The sequence below is a fragment of the Dermacentor silvarum genome, chromosome 3 (assembly GCF_013339745.2).
Source record: "Dermacentor silvarum isolate Dsil-2018 chromosome 3, BIME_Dsil_1.4, whole genome shotgun sequence".
Lineage (NCBI taxonomy): Eukaryota > Metazoa > Arthropoda > Arachnida > Ixodida > Ixodidae > Dermacentor > Dermacentor silvarum.
The window spans coordinates 222,241,502-222,264,414 of record NC_051156.1 but is presented as its reverse complement, the minus strand read 5'-3'; the positions used below and the strand labels follow the sequence as shown (position 1 = coordinate 222,264,414).

The following is a 22,913-nucleotide window of genomic DNA, read 5'->3' as shown; positions in this document are numbered from 1 at the left end:
CAGTACGACCACATGCATCCCTACGGGCTGAACCGTCCAGGTGTGTCGCGCATGTACATATAACCGTCAGCTCCGGTAGCGTTTGCCCACGCAAGTGCCCTGCAAGGAACCACTGTCACGTTTAACGGGCGGCATTATAAATAGCTACATTTACATAAATAGCAACAAAAATAACGCATTTTTAAATTGAAATCCAGCTACATAAAACGACAACAGTAATTGTAAAGAATCAGCCATTTAATTATAGCTTGTGCATTGTGCAGAATGTGAGTTAGGCATTACATTCAGCGAATTTTAGCTTTCTCGAATCACCAACTGATCAAGTTTGTCTTAATCATTACAGCAGTCAGTGGTGCTTACAGATCTTTGAACCAGTGTTACCGCTGTAGCGTGGGACTGAACTGGTTGAGCGTTGACGGCGGTGAGGTTGTCACCGTAGTAAGACAAAGCCATTATGGTCGGAGCAAGCCTTGGCCGAAGCCCACTGTCCGCAGCCGCGGGACGCGGAGGAGTAGGCAAGATCCTTGCAATGCCACTGGCGTCCTCGTCCAACTCAGGCATTCAGTGCTAACGCCTAATCAACTCATGACACCCACATGGCCATCTGGAGCAGCGTAGCATACGGATGTCACGGCAGCAAGCATATGATACGTATAGACAATCCCAGTCCATACCACCGACGATTCCGAGCTGGTACAGAAGTGAATCTGATTGAATCATTCTGTACCTATAATCACGAGCCGAGCATGATATGTTGTTCGCTCGCCGTCCCTGTCTTCACGCTATCCTCACGTTATCCCTTGCGTGCGAGACGGTGCATGCACGGGTCCACGGCTGTGCAATCGTCGGACGAAGAATTGACGGTACTTGTAAAACACGCGCGGCGACACTGCTTCGTAAAGAGCGAAACGGGGCTGTTGTACCGCAACTGCTTATGAATCGGCTTGTGAGAAACAATTTTCTGAAAAGCTTTGTGATGTGCCGCAGGTACCGTGACCTGAGGGATGAGAACGGCAACTGGACTTTCTTCCATTGGAAGCTGCTGGCTGTGCGACTAGCTTTCGTCATTATATTTGAGGTGAGCATAAGCGCATGTCCCACTGCGGGTCGCCTGTCCGCGCCTTTCGTACTTTGCACCGGAAACTATAAGTGGCAATGTCATGCGCGCTGATGTTTACGCGGCCACATCACAGAACATGTAGGTGGAGGTGGGGATTCGTCTCATAAAACGTAAGCTCACCAAATTGTGATTGTTAATTACTGAAATTGCAAGCAACGTTTGTTTATTATCGAATGCTGAAAAAATAAAAAGGATAGGAAAATATCGTTTTATCAGTCCCAACTCCTTTTATTTCGATCATTGCAGCGGACGTCTGAGTGAACGTTTTGCTCGTTCTTCAGTGTACTCGAATACTGATAGTGTAGCCGTGAGACGCCAAGTTAAGTTGAAGTTTTTAATTCATTCAGATTGACTGCTGCATATTTTCAATATGAGAGCATGGACATTGCATACGGGAACGCGGAAAAGTACTTATCCGACTTTCAAACGCCTCGCTAGTACTTCTACTATACTTTATTCTTGATTATTACTGGCTTCGCCTTGCGCGTGCCACACCAATTAAGGAGACCAACGATGCTGAACTGACCACTGTAGTTTCTGTTTTTTATAGACTCAATCCCCAGGGTATGTCTGCAGTGTACGACATATTGAGAACAGACAGCAAACGCCTCGACCAAAGTACTTGGGCAGGGTGAGAATTTGAAGTGAATAACAGTGTTCGAATGAGCAATGTCACTGGAGCCAACGTTTCGACGAGAGGACTTTGGACAAGGACAGAAAGTGCCTTTGCAGTTCCTGCAATCCCCTTGTCCAAACGTTGGCTCTAGCGATCGACATTTCTGGTTCGATTGCTGTTTATAATTTCATGTTTTGCTATCGCGGCTAGCGACGCAACGAGAATTCGTCAAATCCGTACGAGGTGTGTCGTAACAAATCTCTCTCTCTCTCTCTCTCTCTCTATATATATATATATATATATATATATATATATATATATATATATATATATGTAAGAAACCGAGGGGTCGCCGCAGAGCGCACGACCAAGGACCAGCTCAGCAGGCTTTCAGAACGGACTGGCGCGTGCCGTGCTTGCGCCGTTAGCACGCGCCGCCCAACTTTATTCTCCTCGGCTGTCAAGCCGAGAGCGCCGATCTTGGGGTCGCTGCGTTGCGGCGTCGGTTGGCGCTACATATATATATATAATATTGCGTTGCGCTTTTTTACAGGTTACTTGCTCATAATATGCTTAGTTTAAACTGTATTGACGGGCTGTAAGTTCATCTTACCGTGGGTGTGCAGCACGTGGTCTTCTGCGTGTGCCGACTTATTGACCTGGTGGTGCCTGACATCCCAAGCCAGTTGGAGCTGAAGATCAAGCGCGAGCGATACCTGGCCAAGCAAGCGCTCGCCGACTCGGAGACCATCATGAAGGTCTGTGTCTCTCCTGCGCGTGGCGCAGCGCAGTTGAGAACATCTAGCATGTCATGATTATATGTCCCAGTCTGTGGCCGAGTCACATCAGAACCGCAGAGCTTCGTAATGCTAAAATAACCCTGCACCAAAGCTGTTACATGTGGCCGAACGCTACGTATATCCTAGCATAGTCTAGCTAAGCCACTGCTAATTCTTTTTTCTCTAGGATTATTTCATATTCCGCTGCTTACCTCCCACCTAATCCTTCGTTCGAAGCCACAGATTCTGCAGCAAAGCAAGGATGGCGCGATAACATACGTGTTCGAATGGTAGCTGTACATGAAAAGTTTCTAAACAGCGCCATTTAGTTCTCTCTTGATCGCTTAACGTTTTTAGGTTCCACGAAAGCAGCGCACCATCAAGATAAATTAAAACGCGAAGAAGATGAAACTAGCCAGGGCTATACGATCGGCGGGTAAGTATACATGAGGGTGCGATGCACGCTAACTCTGTTGCCGATTTAAAAACCTTGTAAAGCACCAAAGCTATACCTTTCGGAGACTGAATTAGGCCACAGTTACAAATGTAAGCGAGCATGGTAACGCAACAGCGCATTTTAGTCGTTTTCGACTTGTTCGCTTTTAAATTTATGCTAATAGTACATACCTTAGAGCCGTTAAGGAGTGAAGTGGTCATGAAGTTATCTACTGTAAGTCCTGTTACTTTTCTTACCTCGGATGCTGAAAACGGCTCCAGACGGAACACGAATCAGTGGCCTTGAATAGTGGCCCCTGTACAGCCTTTGTATGAGTAAATGAAACTACGAGAAGCGCGAGCTGCAAGCGCTGGTGATTGAGAACGAAAGTTCGCTTTCCTCTCCAGAGCTTTCGATCGGTTCGATTGCAAAAGGGGACGAATTAGTCATCCCGGAGTAGACTGCGATTATACAAACAGTAGACCCATGTAGTTTGACTGTGCTCGTGCACCCGTGTTAACGTTCCAGCACGCGAGAATAAAGACGACATCACTGGCTACGCAGGTGGCGCAAAGAAAGGACGACGACGATGACGAAGACGCGGAAGCACCAGCCGTCTGAAGAGCCTCGCTCTAAACAGGAATACAGCATCAAGGACTGGAGCCACGGGCAGAGCTGGCCAAGACTACAGCACGCGCCGGGAGCTGGACGCATGCGCACTTTGTCTCCTGCAGGCTGTTATCCCGATGGTTGTAATTGCAAGGCTTTGCGCGCCCTGCCTAAAGAGTGCTCGCGAGCTACCAATGCAACATTAAGCTCATGAAGCCTCCAAGGAAATGGTACCTTTTACCATCGAGCACGGAGTTTCTACAGGTACTTCATGGGAATCCTATATTACTTCCAGTGCCATAGGAGATTTGAATCAACATACGCGCTCCTGGAGGAGGCCATTGAAAGTTGAGGGAGAAAATGTTGCACACCTAACCAGTGAACTTGACGAAATTTTATTGGAAAGCTGGTGCAATATCGCGCCCTCTGTCTCAAGTGCGAGTTTATGCATCGGGAAGTTCAACTTCACTAATTTGGCCACGTTAGTCTAAAGCAGGTCGGTACTATCTGCACATTTTGTATACTGAGTGGTGCACCGCCTGCAGCAAGGCAGGCATAAATGGTTCTCCCGGCTAATTCACCAGATCACCCGGGCTGAAGTCTTGTACTCAGGTGGCCTTTAGTTGTGATTGTGTTCAATATCAAGTTCAGGTGCTGTACTTGTCTCTTTCGTCCTAGAGCGATCGAAAGCAGATGAAACGCAGGGTGGTGAACCACAAATATTTCCGGCTTACTGCTTTGCCCGGGAAATTGTGAAAATGAATTTTAAGAGGAAAAGAAGGACAGTGTGTATCGTCTCCCGTGAAGCCGGGCCGAAAATGCAGGTTTTCTCAATAGGAATTATTACTTCACCCCCGATGGCTACGATGGTGAAGCACCATCCTGAAAGTAGAGAGAGGTTTGACTACAGAAGCGACGGGTACTTCTGCTCTTTCTCGTGAGAGAAACTTGCATTTGGCATTCTCGCAGACAACCAGCATTTCGGTCTCCTCGACGAAAGAGGCAGGTGACGCAGAAAAACTTGATTTCAGACAAAAGCCACCGCAAGATATCGCATCTGTGCAAAACTTTAGCTCGAATGACCGGTCTCCGTCTGCAATGCAACGTTTAATGTTGAATGCGCTTAGGATAAAGTGTAATTAGGTAGACAATTGAGCCGGCGAAGTGAAAATGCGTCTCGGGCTCAGGTGGTCGACGTATAGCCTGTCGGTCTTGACCTCAGGGCACTCTTCCACCGGATGTGACAGTTGTAAGGAGCTAATTTTAGAAGTCTGAACCGGTTTCAGCCATTCCAGCACAAGTAAGTACGACCAAGAAATGGTGTTCATCATTCCTCGTGAACGTTTGTCTTGTGACGAAGGAAACTAACTTTGCGGCCAGGAGCTGTTAATTGACCCACACCCAGCTGGCTGTTGATAAGTGTGGTACTTTTGCTCCCTGTTGGTCGTGACATGTTGTGAAGATCATATCATACCATGAGTCGCGGGTTCAGAACATGTTGTTATAAACGCGCTCACTCACACACATACTCATCCGAAGCTTTCTGGACATTCCCTCGGGTGCAGCTTCCCTCGATGTGCCAGGTGATGGTCAGGGATATTCAATAATTGCGTCACAAGACCATTCACGCTCCAGGTTTGAAAGCGTCCTTCTCCAGACTTTCCTAACCTTTCTGCGCATTACAAGTGAGAATCGGCTAACGTTTCTCGCTTCATGACAGCTGCCTACATGCATGCATGTAGACATGTGTACACACGTGCATGCCTACAAGCCGAAATGCATGCTTTTATATTTTTTATATTATTTTCTTTAATTTTATTTTTTCGGTATGGCTTGTGGCAAATTGTCCTCATTAAAAACATATCTGCCCAAATAATAAGGGCCGCGAAATTCAACCAAATGCTTTAACAGTGACAACACGCGGCCAGATGCATACGAAGTAACACCATTCTAAGCTTTGGATGCCTGAAATAAACCTTTACTCGCGATCACACCTAGCAGATTATTATTTTTTAGTACCACGAGGTTTGCGGTTTCCTTTGTGGACGACGGAGCGTCTTTCATTCTTATCACTGTTAATAGTTGTAGTGATTTATGACTATCGGAAATATCACGCTGAATGCGGCGGGGCTCATGAAATAAATGTTACAAAGCACTTAACTCGATCTGTGGTTGGAGCAGATTATCTAAAGAGGCCTCGAAAATGAACGGTTATATAAGGCTTATTGCTACCGTTTATACGACTCATGCTTGCCCCACTGATATAAATTCATGCCAACGTTCGTCGCCTTGGTATCCTTTGCTGTCAAGGGCTAGCTGTGCCGTGATTTCTTTTTTTGTTTATCTTCTTTTCTCCTCATCTTTTCTGCCATTACTCCATCCCCCTGTGCAGAGTAGCCAATCTGGTTAACCTCTCTGCCCTTTCACCTCTAGTTATTTCTTTCTCTCGCTCTCACTGCTCAGTGGCGCATTGGCGTTGATATGGAGAGATACTTTGCTGGTATCTAGGTTGACATATTTTCGCTTCATATTTGCACCTCAAGTTACGTCTTATACATACATTACAGAAAAACGAAACTCCCGGTCGAAACCAATGCTTCTAGGGGACATTATATAGCCCTGTCTTCGACATTCAGATACGCCGACCTTCCTTCCTAGAGTTGCCTAAGAGAAGCGCTTCGCGATGCCACAAGTCTGCTTTCTCACTGTTGTCATTCCCAACAGCCATTTCGAGGCACTCTTCCAAGCTACTACCGCGTCCGCGTTTGTTGCATGTCACCACCGCTTCTCCAGCCGTGGATAACTCTGTTCTAGGCTATTTGTCTCACGTCATAACAGCGGTATCCACCAGCCCTGTGTCCTCTAAAGCATGTTGACCGCCTAATGTTTGGTATGATGTATGGTGAACTTTTCCACGTGAGCAATTTTACTGGGATGAATGAAGTCCCTTCGTCTTCATCCGCGGGAGTAAATCTTGCACGAATTGGCTCCCGGTGACCAAATGCCAGATAATCAACCGCTTGTGTACGCTGGCGCTTTTACTTAACGCTGGCCTGATTTTAAGAGTGCCAGCAATGCCTGATGTTTACGCGGATGTGCCGAGCACACGGCGTCCGCCACCCACGTTAACTGTTATGCGCATTTCCCGGACACCAGTCGTAAGCTAAACCCTTCGAGATACTCACTGTTGGCCAACAGCTAAACGCGCGTTTTGCTACACTTGTGCGTGCGTGACATCCCCGTCAATGAGCGACGTGCACGGTGTAGGCCGCGCACCTACCTTCGATTCTCATCTCTACAGTACAAGAGACGTGCTTGTTTTACGATTGGAACTGGAGGTGACACTCGACCATAAGGTTGTTTCCTCGATAGCTGTTATTGTCAATTCTCTACAGCGCCTATTTATGCAGCTCACAAATTTATCACTGATGTTATTGTTGCACAATTTTTTAATGGGCTGTTGTCAACATGACTGTGTGGTTTTGCTGTACATACATTTTGTAATAAACCCGCTCCTTGTTGTGTCAGTGTCGACGTTTCTCTCGGTTTGTTTTGTGTGTTGCACACCAGCGCCTCCCCTGGATCGGCGTCTTCATTAACTGCTCCGCGCCGATGTCGCGTCTTGCGCACCTAGCACTTTCCTTCACAACCGCCGATTTGCGACGGTTCCACGAGGCTGCGTAGCGTCGTCACCAAGCCTTGAGTATAGGTCAGCACCCGCGTTCGAATACAAAAGGTGGGAGTGTACATTCACGCACACTCCCACTCAGTGAACTTAGCTTGAGAAGACCCTTGAAAAAAAAAAGGGCGAACCCTTCCCCTACCGGAAAATGGGGGTAAGCGAAGCTTGTCGTGTGTTTCTTCGGTGTTCCTCAGAACGAATAGCACTGACGAGTACCACGTTGTGCTCGAACCACAACCGGTCACACGCACTGCAACTTGCTCCGAAGTTCCGGTTAAGGAACTCGCGTTGAAAGCTGGCCGTCGCACCGGGGAATTTGGTGCTAGCGTTGTCGAGGCATGCACCACCGTTGTCCGGGTTCCTGGAGGGCAAGACGACGCTGTCGTTTGGCCTCGACATCGCGCTCCCGCAACTCGGGGTTGGCGGCTTTACGCTGACGTTTGGCCTCAACATCGCGCTCCCGCAACCCGGGGTCCGCGGATCTTCGCCGACGTTTCGTCTGGGCTTCGGAAGCCCTCACGCTAGAATCGGCACGTCGACGACGAGCCCTTTCCCGAGCGAGTTCGCGGCGCCGTTGGTCCAACGCAGCCTGCTCCTCGGCATAACGCACCACGCGTGGCCTTCCCAACCGGGCGCCGAGATTGATCTGAGGCGAGGAAAGCCCGGCGGAGCGCGCGCAACCTTCTTTCCTTCCCTTTCCCTCCCCGCGAGACACCAAACGACCGTAATTGGCCGCGCGCCACGTGATCCGGCGCCGGCGTAGCTGCAACAGCTGCTCTACTCTGGGAGCAGCCGGGTTTTTTTCGCGTGACCTCGACAACGCCACCGAAACTTGTGAGCCAATACAAACTTCGCTTGAAAAAATTGTGCACATCCCTCGCACTGTGGGAATCTGTGTTATGCGAAGCATTTTGCAGGTACCTGGCTATCCAACATTCTTTTGGGGTTCCGCAAAATGAATCCAGGTGGACCAACGAGTTCCTGCAAATTGAGTAGTTGTGTGTGGTCACGATCATACGTGTGTGGGACGACAGCGGCACGATGATAACCACGTTGTAGACGATCGTATGACAGCGATGTCATGATTTCTACGCCTGCGATTCAAAGATACTGATGATTCAAAGATACAGACTCGCACGAACGACCACGGGTAGGAAACTCCTTGGCAGACTTGGGTATCACGATCGAGCTCCTAGAAAAACACAACCAAGCTAAACCATCCCCACAAGAAACAGAAACAGCATCAATGTGGCGCCCATACCCAGAAATATGAACCCAACTCTATATGCAGGCAGAAGAGAAGCCAGAGCTGCATACATTGAGAAAATGCATTGAGACAAACCAAACTCCCCGCTTCGTGGACGCGGCAAGATACCCAGGCAGGCAGAAAAGACTACTTGGGCTGAGAAATCACTAGCACCTCCAGTCACAACACCACTATCGTAGAAACAGAAGAAATAACCATATTTCTTGCTATCAAAGCGACGGAACCAAACCAACAAAAATAAGCGTCCTATGGGACTCTCAAGCGGCATGCAGAAGCTACCTCAGGGCAAGAGTATGCACCGCAGCCTATAGGATTATACGAGATATAAAATCCCGAGACCAATTTCACCTTTTATGGGCACCCAGTCATGAGCGAATCAGGGGAAACGAAGAAGCTGACGAAGTAGCTCGTGCGCATATTACACGCCACGGGCACTCACAGGACGCCTCTGACGACCTCATCTCGATTGACCAGAACTACTCTGCAATTTTAAACTATCACAGAGGGAATATAATGAAACTACCACCCCCACATAAGAATCTCAGTAAGTAAGAACAGGTTATATCGAGAAAGCTGCAAACCTATACATATAACAACCTGCACATTCTCCATAAAACTCATCCTGAAAGATATACGGACACCTTTTATGGGTACCCAGTCATGAGCGAATCAGGGGAAACGAAGAAGAGGACGGAGCCCATGGTGCGGGGGCATGCCTACCCTATAGACTACATTTCATGGACATGCACGGCATATACACAAAAGACAAACACAGAAATTACGGAGCACACACAATGGGAGGCGGCGCTGTCCAGTTCACAGGAAGAGGTCCAACGGCTATCGTGCGACAAGCAAGACGGCACACGGGAGCGAGTGGGGCCCTTGTCTGGGGGCTCCACCCATTAAGCGTTTTATTCATCAATAAAGTTGTTATTCTTCATTCTTCAAAGAATTAGCCTTGGAACGCGAGAAGCGTGCGTGACCTACAGAATGTTTCGCATTATAAGACCATGGAGATTTACGAGAATGGCAAGAAACAAATTAGAAAAGAAGATCTGTACGATAACACGTATGGCAGGACCTTGCTATATGATGCCAAAGCTGGTTGCCGAAGGACAAAAACATACCAGTGCAACAGGATGAGGCATGTCACTGCTGTAGCAGAACTCCGTATACAACTCAACACATCGTAATGGAATGCGAAAGTATTCACTCAGTGAGACCCGTAGATAACGCCAAACGTTCAGAATCGCTGGGATCTAAAGCGGATGGAAACATTAAACGGTGAGGCAGTCGAAATAAACAAGATACGTTTAGAGTATTGGTGGGGAAAAGGTTGGGAAGAGATTAGTAGGACAGGATCCGTTACAGGCATAGGTAACTGACAAGGTAGAAGTTTTAAATAAGAGAGATAAGATGAAGGAGATGTAGACAGAATGCTAGAACGATAAGCACGTATAGCACACCTTATTAGCTCAAGCAGGCTTGGTGACCATTTCTCACCGCGTCGTTTCAAAAGGGATGCCAATAAATTGTCATCATCATCAGCCTTTGCTACTGCATACAAGCTACAGGCTTCCACAGACCGAAAGGGACGTCTTAACATTGCCCAGATATTTCCAGTATTTTTTCCAGTGAGTTGGAGTTCTCTCAAAGTTGAGTACTGAAGGAGGAGTGGAAAGGGGGTGGATCTCAATGTATTGCAGAAGTGCTTAAATATATGAGCCGGGGGACTCGTAACCTCCGTCTTAGCCATTGAGTTGAGCAAGTAAGTCGCTAAATTCTGGGTATCGAACTACTGTGGCGAAACAAATAGAAAAAATAAGGGTATATATATATATATATATATATATATATATATATATATATATATATATATTGAAAACGACAGTATGTACAACTTCCAACTTCGGTCGCTGCCTCGTTCGTACCAGTGAGCTAGAGCATACTTTTCGCTTACTGAACATATGCTCCAAGAATAGAACACATTTTATTAAATTTGGTTTGTTGTTAAAGCCCAAAGCTTCACTTACGCGGCTAAGAAAATGTGTTTTCTTGCATGTCACGAAGGCTGGCGACACATAATTTACCATGGTGTATTGCGTAGGAGGACAGCGTGGTGAACATTTTTGCAAAAGTGCGCGAACAGCTCAAGTTAATTCTTGAAGTGCACATGCCTCAATGACCGCTTGTATAGTCCCCCTGTGCATTTTTCCTTGTGCGCGCATTGCTCCCTCTAACGACGCGTGATTTACTAAAGCTGCTTAAATTGATATTCATCAGTCATTAGTGTAGCTTTATATAGGCCAATCCGAGGAGAATTGAGGAGGAAAGCGCGCGCGCGGAGGAGGGTGTCGCTACTTTCAAGATCAAGGGGTTTTAGTCCGTGACTGCAGCAGGCGCCTCTGGCCGCGGCTCGGCCGAGTTCCCACCAGCTGCGCGCTACTGCGCATGCGCCGTGAGGTCATCATGGCGTGTCGTCTGCTGCGCACCGCCCGTACACCGTGCATAGCTTTCGCCCCACTTCCCCTACGTGTGCTCGGACTGCAAGTGCTTCGCGAGGCGTTCCTCAATGCCACGGACCACGAGGAAATGCTTATACACTTTTTATAACTTAGCATCACGTGGCATTACTTCGTATAACTTAGCATCACTTCATATAGCTCCGCTGTGTATTTAGCCTTGCGCCACTAGTGCAAGCTACCCCGTTTTTTTTTTTTGTTTTTTTTTTCTAGCTGCAATGTTACTTCGGACTTAAATAAGCTCTCAGGTAAACGAAAAGCACTTGCCGTTATGGAAGTGATCTAACCTAATTGGCTGGCGTTTATATACAAATTATCTTTTAGTTCGACAGTGGTACATACGCCACCGCATTCTCAGGTTGTCGCCACTATAGAAGCAATCGACGAGGTTTAATAAAGTTAAACCTTCTTGGAGGCACCGGAAGTGTGGCACCGGAACGTGCGGCGCTGTATTTTCACATTTCGCTCCTTGAGTGAACACAACACTGTATACGTTTATGTAGTAACATGTTGTTCCCTTGTTTCATTATTGTGGTTCCCATGGTGCGCCACATAGCTGAAAGCAGTTGTTTTTAATTCATAAGCTCCTCAATTGACCGGAAGCGCTGTTGCGAGAGGTATTACATGTACCAGTGTATATATACGCCCGATTCTTTCTTAAGAAACGCATTCGGCGCAAACTTCATATGTTATGTGTCATGTTGCCTGAGATATGAGAAAATATCCGATATTCGGTAGTTATTTTTCTGAAATGTTCGTATTTATATTGGATTCAGAAATTTCACCATTTGATCACTCCTTCTTTTCAAGAAATGTTCTCTCTCTCTCCTTTTTTTTTTTTTTTTCGCGAGGGCTGAAGAGCTCTCGCAGCAAATGCAAAGGTGCCCCCCTATATTATGCAGTAGGTCGGAGCATCAATAAGACGGAAAGGCGGGCTAGTTGGTTTGACTTCATTGAGGAAAATTTGCGCACTCTAGACGACGACAACACGAAAAGGACACACGAAATATCCTTTTCGTGATGTCGTCGTTTAATGTGCGCAAGTTTTCCACAACGGAGCATTATTTTTCGGAGGAAAAAGGCACAAGGTCTTCAGTAGAGACCGAGCTGCTCTCTTTTTGATAATACGATGACGATGTGCAATGCGAATGTAGATGTAAACCTATTTATCGGCTATAACTGTAAAATCCATGGGCTTACGCGATAACTGCGTTGAGCAGTCGCCTACCGCGATCTTGTTTTCAGATGTCACCATGGCTCTGCTCCCCCGCTCCCTTGATCTGAAAGGAAGGCGTACCACCTGAAGCCTGGGCTGTGATCTTTGATTGGGCACGTGTCTTCGCCACTTTCTTCGTTGGCGCTAATACATTAAATTCACGGCCAGTGCGGCTGAAATAGCCGATCCTCCGTGTCGTAGAGCGAACTGACACATCCACCGTTTACTGCATGCTAGTTTAGTTTCTATTGCAGACATCAGTTGTATGCAGGTACGCGTAACCTGATATCACGGGGAACGCCCCTGTATAGTGGTGAAGTCGTCGTCGTTGCTTGCAGCTGTTCGCCCGCAAATAAATCCTCCGATCCTCGCGACAGCTTTTCGTGCGTGCAGTTGCCGACTTCATTTCGAAAGCGAAGCACATACGCTCCGACAAGCAGGCGCGTGCTCACCGCTACTACGACGTCCTATGTAAGTGCGTACACCCGTCGCGTACGTACTACGTTCGCTGATCACCGTAACGCTCCGCGATGCGACCATCCAAGGGAACGGCCATTATGGCGGGACCGACAGAGGGGCTCGGAGCAGACGCAAACGATTCATTCGGTGCGCGTCGAACGTTCGAATCGCCCTCATTAGGTGCGCGCATAACCCGTGCTGCCGCTGTCCGTTTGGCCGCCGCCGCGCTGGAACACACACGAGGACGCAGTTCGAGAAGCGCATGAGTTTGCGAAAGTCTTTCGCCCCCCTCGAGGGGTAAGGGAGCGTCGGCTTCCAAGTCACGCTTCCGCGCCGAGAGGCTGCAGTCATCGAGTCGGTCCGCTCGGACTCCGTTGTCCCAATTCGTTCCGCTCGGATCGAACTACCGGTCGAATTATTAAACCCGCGCGAGCGGCCTTTTGTGCGATCGCGCCGGCCGGTCCGACTGTGGCCGGACGCTCGCGCGCGCGGACAATCGTTCTCCACGCAGCTGCGTCATCAATGGCGCCTCGCAGTTTCATTCATGGAGCGCGGCCACTGCCACCTCATGCAGCGGTCCGGATCAAAGAAAAACAGCAGACGCTGAGACAAAGCGGCTCCCACGGCGCTGCCCGACTTCCCTCTCCCGAGTGGCGCTCGGGCTTCGCACACGATGACTTGAGCTCGCGCACATCGCCCCTTCTTCGCGTGGCCGTCCTCCTCTATGGCGTCCGGAAGACGCGTGGTGCGGGCAAGTGAATTCAGGAGGAGTCGGGGCGGTGATGGAATGCGCACTGAACAAACGTGGGCGGTGCAGAAGGAGCCGGGATCATTCGAGTCGCGTCCGTAGTGCAAGAAGCAGTAAAGTGAATGGAATTCTGAGGCTGCGTCATTTTTGTTTGCGTACCGCCGTAGTCGTGTGTGCAGGAGGAAAAAAAAAATACTGGATGGAGCAATTTGATTACTGCAGTCATTTTTTGCAGCGTATGCGGGCACCGAAACGAAGCGAAGCGGCGTCCGGCAGGACAACAACTGTCGGCTTGATTGATGCAGGCTGGTCAAAAAGTTTAACGGGTGAACGCGACAACAATCACTGACATGACGATGTTACGTACGTCATTATACTTTTGGTTAGCGCGAACATTTCCGATCCGGCGGTGCTTCAGAGAAATACCTTTTCATCACGGCAGAAATTGGTTTGTGCAGGCCGCTTCTAGGTCACTTAGGAAATGTATGAAGGCAATTAAAGGGGGATCAGGTTGTTTCCGAGACTACTTGCATTAAAAGCTACTGAAAATCAATTGAAGTGCAAATATTTCTTACTAAAAATCAATATGATTCAACCAATACTTTCCCCAAACATTTTCACGGGTGTAAAAGGGGTACGGTAGAAAAAGCTGCAAAATATATATGCAGCTTGACAAAGTGCCATCAACCAATATTTCGTTGAAATTAGGTATCTACAGAACTTACTTTCCTTCACAAATATTACCCGCCTTGGTTGCTCAGTGGCTATGGTGTTGGGCTGCTGAGCACGAGGTCGCGGGATCGAATCCCGGCCACGGCGGCCGCATTTCGATGGGGGGCGAATTGCGAAAACACCCGTGTACTTAGATTTAGGCGCACGTTAAAGAACCCCAGGTGGTCCTAATTTCCGGAGTCCCCCACTACGGCGTGCCTCATAATCATATCGTGGTTTTGGCACGTTAAACCCCATAACTTAATTTAAAATTTTCACAAATATTCTTTTTCTTTTTCGTCCTTGGGGCTGGCATCACTTGTTTAGTTAACGCTTGTTAGTCAAATCCATTGTGTAAAGAGAACATCGCTGAAATCTGTACGCTTACGATGCAATGACACGCGCTTAATTTGCTCCTTTCAGCCTATTATCACGAACGTGGTAATGCGCAACCAGCTGTTAACAAGCATCAACACAACGGGAACGTGTTTTAAGTACGCCAAGTGTCCTTGACTGGAAATGTCTCGAAGTTTTATACATCGGACGCGCGGTGAGTGGAAGATCGCGTCAGGCAGGTAGCAGCCCCTCTTGGCTTGGCAGTCTGCGCTTTGTGTCACTCACAAAGCACTACAGCATGTCTGTCTGTCACACCACTATGAGGGTTCACAGAAAACGTTTTAGATAACTCAGTCAAGGAATCAGCGTGTTTTTGTACGATCTTCTGCACAGCAGAAAATTGGTCGCCGTGGTTCACGTATTCTAACAGATGTACAGTGTTGCAATTCCTGCCACAGTTTAAAACGTCACACAGACCCCGCAGCGCCGAGTCAACGGTATTGCTAAGCAGCCCTATATAATGCCATTAACCTCTCCGTATGACGTATACCAAGCCAAGATGGCACATGGTCAACTGAAATAAGGATCCACCCCATATGCTAAACTGATCAAAAAAAAAAAAAAAAAAACACCGCATATCCACGAAGTGAATGATGATGAGTGGGCGAAGCACCGGGGGATCATTCGGGTAACCGTGAATCCCCCCCCCCCCCCCGTACATTATCCACTCGAACATGCAAATGAGTGACAACACATGTGTACAGTATACAATGTTGTTTTATTGGTCGTATATGGTATTGAGGTGCGGACTTCGTTTTCTCTTCATTAAGACTGCCTTGTGATCAGTGCAGCAGCACGGCGACGCCGCCAAGCGGACCCAGAGGCGGCGAGAGAGGGGGAAGCGGAGGCAAAACGCCGGAAGCGTTGGGAGCGCCGATGCTCGGTTCAAGCGCGAGCTTCGCGAGCCCTCAGCTCCGGGTCCGCTTGCCAGCGTTGCCGTGCTGCTGAAGCTTTGCGAGCTCTCAGCTCCGGGTCCTCCTGCCGGCGTTGCCGTTTTGCTGCAGCTTCCCGCGCCGGGTCCGCTTGTTGTCCGCTGTTAGACTCCGGGTCCGCTTGATGTCTGCGTCGCCGTGCTGCAGCAGCTTTGCGAGCCCTCGACTCCACTTGCACTTGAGCCGCCACTCTCGCCTTTTCATCTATAGCGGGCGCGCCGTTATCAGAAGCGACCGTTATCATCCATTGCTGAAGAGAGAAAGAGAGCGCGCGTCGGGAACGAACGCCCTTGTGCACCGCAGCGCCCCTAGCGGAACCATGCAAACCACAGCTACGGACGACGACGACGACGACGAGGGGGGGACAAGGCTCGGCCCTAAGGTGCTTCGCCCCTAATGAATGTGTTTTGTCTCTAGCTCTCTCTCCGGGTATACGACCGAACGAATGCATACAGAAGCAATGCCTCGCTTAGACACCACTGTGTACTGCTTAGTAACTATTGTCTGTTTGTGCCCCTGCAAGCTGGCAAATTCACCCACAAGGTGGTGGTTCAGGTTAACAGTGACACGTTGAAATTCGTAGCTCTCCGGCTCGTCAGATGCACAAGTCAGGAATACCATCCAAACTGACGTATATACCTCGACAACGCAACATATACTACAGGGATTGCGAAGGCCCCTGCTGTTCGCCCGGAAACTTCGACTTGAAGGGAAGCTTACTTTGTGTCACGCCTCACGTGCCCTCAGCTAGGGTCGGGGTCCCAAGCATTTCATTTCATTTTATTGCCTTAATGACCCCTCTAGGGGGTATTACATAAGGGGTCAAGGCACCATAGAGCGTGACGTCGTAATTATCTGAGAACACGGGATCGGCTAGCAATTTTCTGTATGTTCCACTTTACAGACCTCGCAAACCACAAGTGTAGCACACTTTTGACATTTAAGAGTATTTTTATTTAATTTTAATCACGTAGTAAGCAGGGGTGTGCGAATATTCCAGATTTCGGAGACGGTTGGAATTGCCTTTGCTGTTATATATCTATTCTATATTCGAGAATTCTCTATTCAGAGTTGTCAAATATTTGTTACCGTTCAAATATTAGAAATAACGACACTCTTCTTTTTTTTAATTTATAGCGAGAAAGCCAGTTGCGAAAGGTTACTGCATGTGGAGTCACGGTTGGAGCGAAGAGGCGCCAGTTGCTTGAGCAAGCTCAATAATTTTCCATCCATTCAATAAGGATGCCTCGTCTTTAGGCATGCAGCCTACGGATCTGTTTTCTCGATATGGGCAGAGTAATTCATTGTTAGGGTGCCTTGGTGGGAGGAGGTGCGCACTGAGGCACCCTAATTCGTTGTTTGGACAATCCACCCATGTTTCATTACTGCAATTGCTTTGGTGCGCAGATACGATCACGTTAAGTTGTTTCTTGTTTACAAGCTCCTCTGTTGACCGTAAGTTCAGTTATGTACAGCATTAAAAGTATCAAATAATATAAATAAACATTTCTTTATGTATTTGCCAAACGGACTCCACACAACCTTTGTTTCACTTTCTTCATAACTGAGAAACTTACGGTATTTGATGTTATATTCGAAGGCAGGTCTTTCTCGAATATTAATTCAATTTGGAAATTTCGGTATTCGAAAACCCCTAGTACAAGAGAACTTTACATTTAACTCCTGCAAAAAAAAAAAACTTTTTGTGGACTAGGGGAGCAAGGTTATAGGCAACTCTTTCTTTCGAGCAACACAATGCTGTTGTTGTTATTATTATTATTATTATTATTATTATTATTATTATTATTATTATTATTATTATTATTATTATTATTATTATTATTATTATTATTATTATTATTATTATTATTATTATTATTATTATTATTTGGTTTCTAGACATCTAATGCAAGGGCACGAAGGAAATAGGGAGGGAGCAAGCTGACAACTGCCACCGAGAGGGGCACAACGCCTGCCTACTCTTTCAGGAGGAGTGAATAGAGGAAATAAAAATATGAGGAAAGAAAAGAGGCAATAAAGAAATGACGGTGACACAGACAGAACAAAACTAAATACAAATAAAATACAAATAATGTCTATAAACGGGAGGCCAAGTCAGTGTCCTTCAGAAAAGTTAGCAGGGCTCGATGGGCCTGGTCACGTCGGGAAGCGCACCCCCTTGGAAATGGGCAATCGTCAAGGGTCGCACATTGCAGCCCAATAAGTCCATATTCCTTAATTAGCAATGCGCGCTGCGCAACGAATGCAGGAAATTGTTCAAGTGTCTCACAGGAGCCACAAAACGTACACGACGGGCTGTCCACACGTCCTTGTCGGTATAGGCGTTCTAGAACCAACACAGACCCAACCCTTATCTAAAGCAGATAAATCTTGACAAATTTAATGCGGCGCATTCTTTAGCTCCCTCTCCAGGCTTTTTACATCGGGGTCACCTCAGCGCAGCAGCTGATTTTGTTATGAGCTGGTGTTTCACCCTGACGTTATACGTTCTCCTCTCTCCTATGCACCAATGGCGTGGTTGTACAGAGTAACAGAAGATTAGTATGACGCATTGCTTCTCTGTTACCGGGAAATTTGCGTTATGTTGATGGGCAGGTTCTTATCTCTATTCGTTCGGGGCCTCTTCAATGATGAACATTACGTGTCTTATGGTGGTATTGGAACCAGGGAATCCCAGCGCAAACGCGTAATACTCTCTTCATTCGGCCACAGACGCCGCGTATGGCTCGAGAAAATAATAACCTTATCACACTCCCTCCCACGTGCACGCGTGTGCTTGGAGACGGTTGGTGTCTGCGTCGTATTGCATGGCGGCAATTTGCTTCCCTCACTAGAGAGCCAGCCGGATTCCCCCATCCTTCCCTTATATAGAAACGAAGGGTGAGGGGAATCCCGCTCGCTTTATAAATGCACCATATTATAATAGATAGCGCTTTGACATGCTACGCGGCATTGCCCTGCCTTCGAGATCCACCCAGGTTGTAACGGAACAGTTTGTAATATTTCATCGTCAGAGTGCGATAAGTCAGTCGTCCTGCCATCGTCGTCGCCATCGTTCTCGCTGTACCGCTGCCTTGCCACTGTCGTCATATACAGTACACTTGCCAGCGTCACGCACACAATTACTCACACTACACTAGCGCCGTATATACACAGACAGGTTGAGCCGTCTTGTAGCACTTTGCGGGACCGCAAACGATGCTGCATAGCCAGTTACATATGTACAATGATTTTCGTAACATTGATTGTAAAAGTGTGCCGGGCAAGCCGGATATCAAAAGGCATACCGCTTCCAAGCGGCGTGTCCACCTCCTCCACTTCTCACATTTCTAGGACCTACATTCTTATTACATCTATACGGCGAGCGGGATGAATACAAAAATTACACCATCTTCCCTTAGGGGAACCCTGAGTAGCATGCGAAGGAGCCATGGGGTCGACACAAGGTAGTTTTATCCGATGTATAAACTTGGACATGCAGCAGCACCGGCAACACGCAGAACTGTTGTCGACGCCGTCGGCATTTTGCCCGCGTTCGCACCGAACGCGCGCGGCGTTGGTGACTGTTGCCGGTGCCTCTGGGGCGACTACTGTCGCGCCTCTTACCTAAGCTGCTTCGCATTATCGCGCGCGGAGCAGCAGGTGTTGCCATTCGTTGCGCACTCTGGAGAGGAGAGGAGAGGAGCGTCGGACAGGAGGAATGCCGAGAGGAGAGGAGGGGGAGGAGGATGCGCACGCGCAGGAGGGGTGTGGACGCCGCACGGCGGAGGGAGGGAGGGAGGGATGGACATAGCCCCGACCATAAGCTGCTTCGCATCTAAAAAAGTCGCAGTTTCACCTGAAAGGCGAAGCATCAATTGCGATAGCAAATTTGTAGAGAGCTATACGGAGTAATGATAGTAGCTTTATCAGCTGTATAAACTTGGACATGCAGCAGCACCGGCAACACGCAGAACTGTTGTCGACGCCGTCGGCGTTTTGCCCGGGTTGGCACAAAATGCGTGCGGCGTTGGTGACTGTTTCCGGAGCGTCTGATATAAATAAGCACTTAGTGCCGCAGCTAAACGTCACCACCCTTCCCTCCCCCCCACACGGCCTTTCGCGCGTCGGAATAAGGCGCGTTTGCTCTACATATATGGTGATTGTAAAGAAGGAAAGAGACGCCTACTTCTGCAGCCCTTAAGGGAGCACGATGCAGAACGCGCGTTTGTTGTCCGCCGTAGGTTCACGCCCCGTGAAAGCGTGCGTCCCTCGCACCCTTTCACACGCACATACAGCGTTCGGCGGCGCGCGGTGACGATTTCATCTCCATTGACGTCATACGGAACCTCACGACGACGGCGACGCCGACGGCAGAAATCTGCTTTGGAGTGTCCATATAAATGCTATCGTAATAATAGCGACCATTTATGTCCCGCCATCCATGTCGTTCACAATATCGGATAACGCTGCCAGCGTGCCGCTTACCTGTCACCAGGCTTCGACTTACACGTTCCGCATGGCCTGGAACGGCCCTGGCCGCCCGCACAGCTTTCGTTTTACACGGGGACTTCCCGGAAGCTCTGCCCACTTGGTCGAAAAGCGTCCGAAGCGTGTTCGTTTTTAACACGAAAGTGTTTTATGCCGGGGTCCACCAAAACTTCACTGACGTACTTCCGTCACGGAAATACGTCATAGAACATAATACAAAGAAAGAAACCAGAAGAAAAAGTTCCACAAACATGCAAAATTTGGAAATCGAACCCACGACCTCTCGGTCCGCGACGATAGATCGCCGAGCGCTTAACCCATTGCGCCACAAACGCATTTGCAGAGAGCTACACAGACGCGCCTTATATATCTAACACTCCTCCGTGTACCCGCGCTCTTGCTCGGGGCGGTGCCGCCGCCTACGAGCAGAAAAGAGAAGTACTGCATTATGACACTAACGCGCACCGATAGTGAACGCTTCGGTGGTCTCAGCACTACGACGCCTCGATGCCAGCATTCGAAGGGACGCTGGCATCAAGAAGCACTACCAACGCCACCTAGGTGGCGTTCACCGTACTCAGCACAGCGGAGCGTGGCCTCCGCAATTAGCTCTGAAAATGTTTCTGAAGTTGATCGCGGAGGCTGCAATTACGACGCGCTGTACGCGCTGATTTGACTCGGTGACGATTCAGTTACGTGCTTTGTCTTGCGCGTTGTATTAGTGTGTCAGTTACGTGCTTCGTCTTTCGCGTTGTGCTAGCGTGTGCAGCGTAGTGCAGCTTCCATATGCACGACGGTTGCTCATGGTCATCGACGTTGGTAGTCGTGATGGAGGAGACGTGCCACCAGGCGTCAGCGTGGGTGCATCAACGCCTAAGGGCGCTTTAGCCACAAAACACCAATAGACATTATATATCAATGTGCAATAAACATTACACTACTTCTGTGAAGACACGTTTCACTTTCGTGTTCTATACCGATTCCTATATAAGAGGGATCAACCACATTTTTGTATCCTAGACTGGCCGCCAACGCCGAGAACCTGCCGGAACGCTATCCCTCTGGATGCACTGGGTTCGAATCCCTGTATCGCCGGGAACCCACCTTTTTTATAATGGCAGATATGTCCCTTGGCCAGGTGCTAGGGCTACTTGTCAGGGTTCTCATCAAGAAAGGGGGCCATATAGAGTCTGCGAGGTCATTAGGCACCCCTTGTCCAACCACAGACGGCTTTCCGGTAGAGCATGCGCCGCGGCTGTGGGAAGCATGAGTACTATACCGCCGGGTACCTACCTACAAGTAAAATAGGTATAAGCGCACTCCCGGCCAGGTGCTTGGCCATTATACGACCTCAACACTTTCGGAGGATACCCACATGATGGTAAATTGCCGGCGTGGGATCGCCAGCCATCCTGTTTAAGATTTTTGCTTTCTGTCTTCGTTCTTTGCAAGCATAGCGGTCTGCTCGAACCTCTCCCAGGCAAGCACCCCTGAGAAGCCGGACGCCTAGCCGCGGGCTACTTGGTACCCGCTTTATAAACCGGTGGGTGTACAACGGTGGGGTTTGAACCACGCACTGCTTCAACCCAGTTGGGTGTCATAACCACTGGGCCACGGCAGCAGATGACGAGAAAGTTGACTACACACGCCGCCATCTTAAGTTCCGGGACATTTCTGGCGGGCTATCGCGGTCTCGTTGGTTTTCTCGCACGCGGTTTATCAAGCTCACTCATCGTCCGTTTGCGCGCCAGTCTTACAGCTCCGTCGTACACAGAACGTCTCAGCAATAGCATACATTGCCCATTTCGTTCCGAGGCTACATAGTTTTATATTAGAACCATCTTCGCTGAAATCTTCTGCTTTCCGCTTCAGAAAACTTGCATGTATGCATATGGATAGATGCAAGCCAAAAAGCCAGCGGAAAGTGCGGTGAAGGCGACGTACGAGAGAGAGATATCATAAGGCAAAGTCAGGGAGGTTAACAAGGCTGAGCCCGGTAGGCTACCCTGCACTGGGGAAGGGGGAAAGGCGAAAGCACCACCACTGGCCACTGGTGCTGGCTCACACTCCCAGGGTTAGTTCTGGTAGTAAAACATAAATACCCCAGAAAGTGGATGGGAAAACGGTTCCGCGATAGCTCAATGGAAAGAGCATCGCACGTAATGCGAAGACGTGGGATCGTTCCCCACCTGCGGACAGTTGTTTTTTCATCCATTTTCAGTTCCATTAATTTATCATCTCTTTAATTCAATTAGTAAGTACAAGTAATTTCCCCTATGTTGTCCTTGCTGTCATTGTTTGTTGGCTTCTTATGATATGATTAATAATAATCGGGCCCCACGGTTCCCTTTCTTCTTGTTCACACACACACACACACACACACACACACACACACACACACACATATATATATATATATATATATATATATATGCTATGGCTATAGGTGCTGAAACACGTACACCACGCATAAAGAAAGAGCATGCTTGCACGCTCGACGCCTCATATGCATCCTAAGTGTCATCAGGATCGCCATCTGTGCGGTCGGACGAGCATGACGCCCCACTGAAACACGGTGGAAACAATCAGAGCTTACGGTGCGAGCCATTGCCTCTTACTTCTTTCCTTCCAAGAGCGCCTGGCATATCCCAGGTAATATGTGCGATCCTCGTCAAGAAAGAGAAGATGACTTTCTTTTTTCTTCCTTTCAGAAGGTGCTGCAATGGCTTACAAGCTATTTGAGTGGATTCGTTCCGCCCATGCACGTATACGTCTTAATCTCACGTGTCGAACAAGGGCTTCAGAGCCCATCCCTCCAATAGACGAGCACAGCGGCCAGCGTGGAGAGGGGAAGACAATTGCGACAAAATTGGGGGTTTGGGCATTCCAACGCAACGTCCTGGTCGCGGCATATTCTGCGCTTGAGAAA

At 48.4% G+C, this 22,913-nt stretch overlaps 1 protein-coding gene across 3 annotated transcripts in view; it reads left to right on the top strand.

The window, feature by feature from the left end:
• The window catches only part of LOC119446747 (anoctamin-7), a 118,651-nt gene extending 111,559 nt beyond the window's left edge, over positions 1-7,092 (top strand). For all 3 annotated transcript variants that reach the window (XM_037711274.2, XM_037711275.2, XM_037711278.2), the window contains 3 exons: positions 988-1,078; positions 2,363-2,494; positions 3,516-7,092. In XM_037711274.2, the coding sequence (XP_037567202.1) occupies positions 988-1,078; positions 2,363-2,494; positions 3,516-3,572 (280 nt within the window). In that variant the 3' untranslated portion in view covers positions 3,573-7,092. The remainder of the gene's footprint in view (positions 1-987; positions 1,079-2,362; positions 2,495-3,515) is intronic.
• The last annotated feature ends 15,821 nt before the right edge of the window (positions 7,093-22,913 follow it).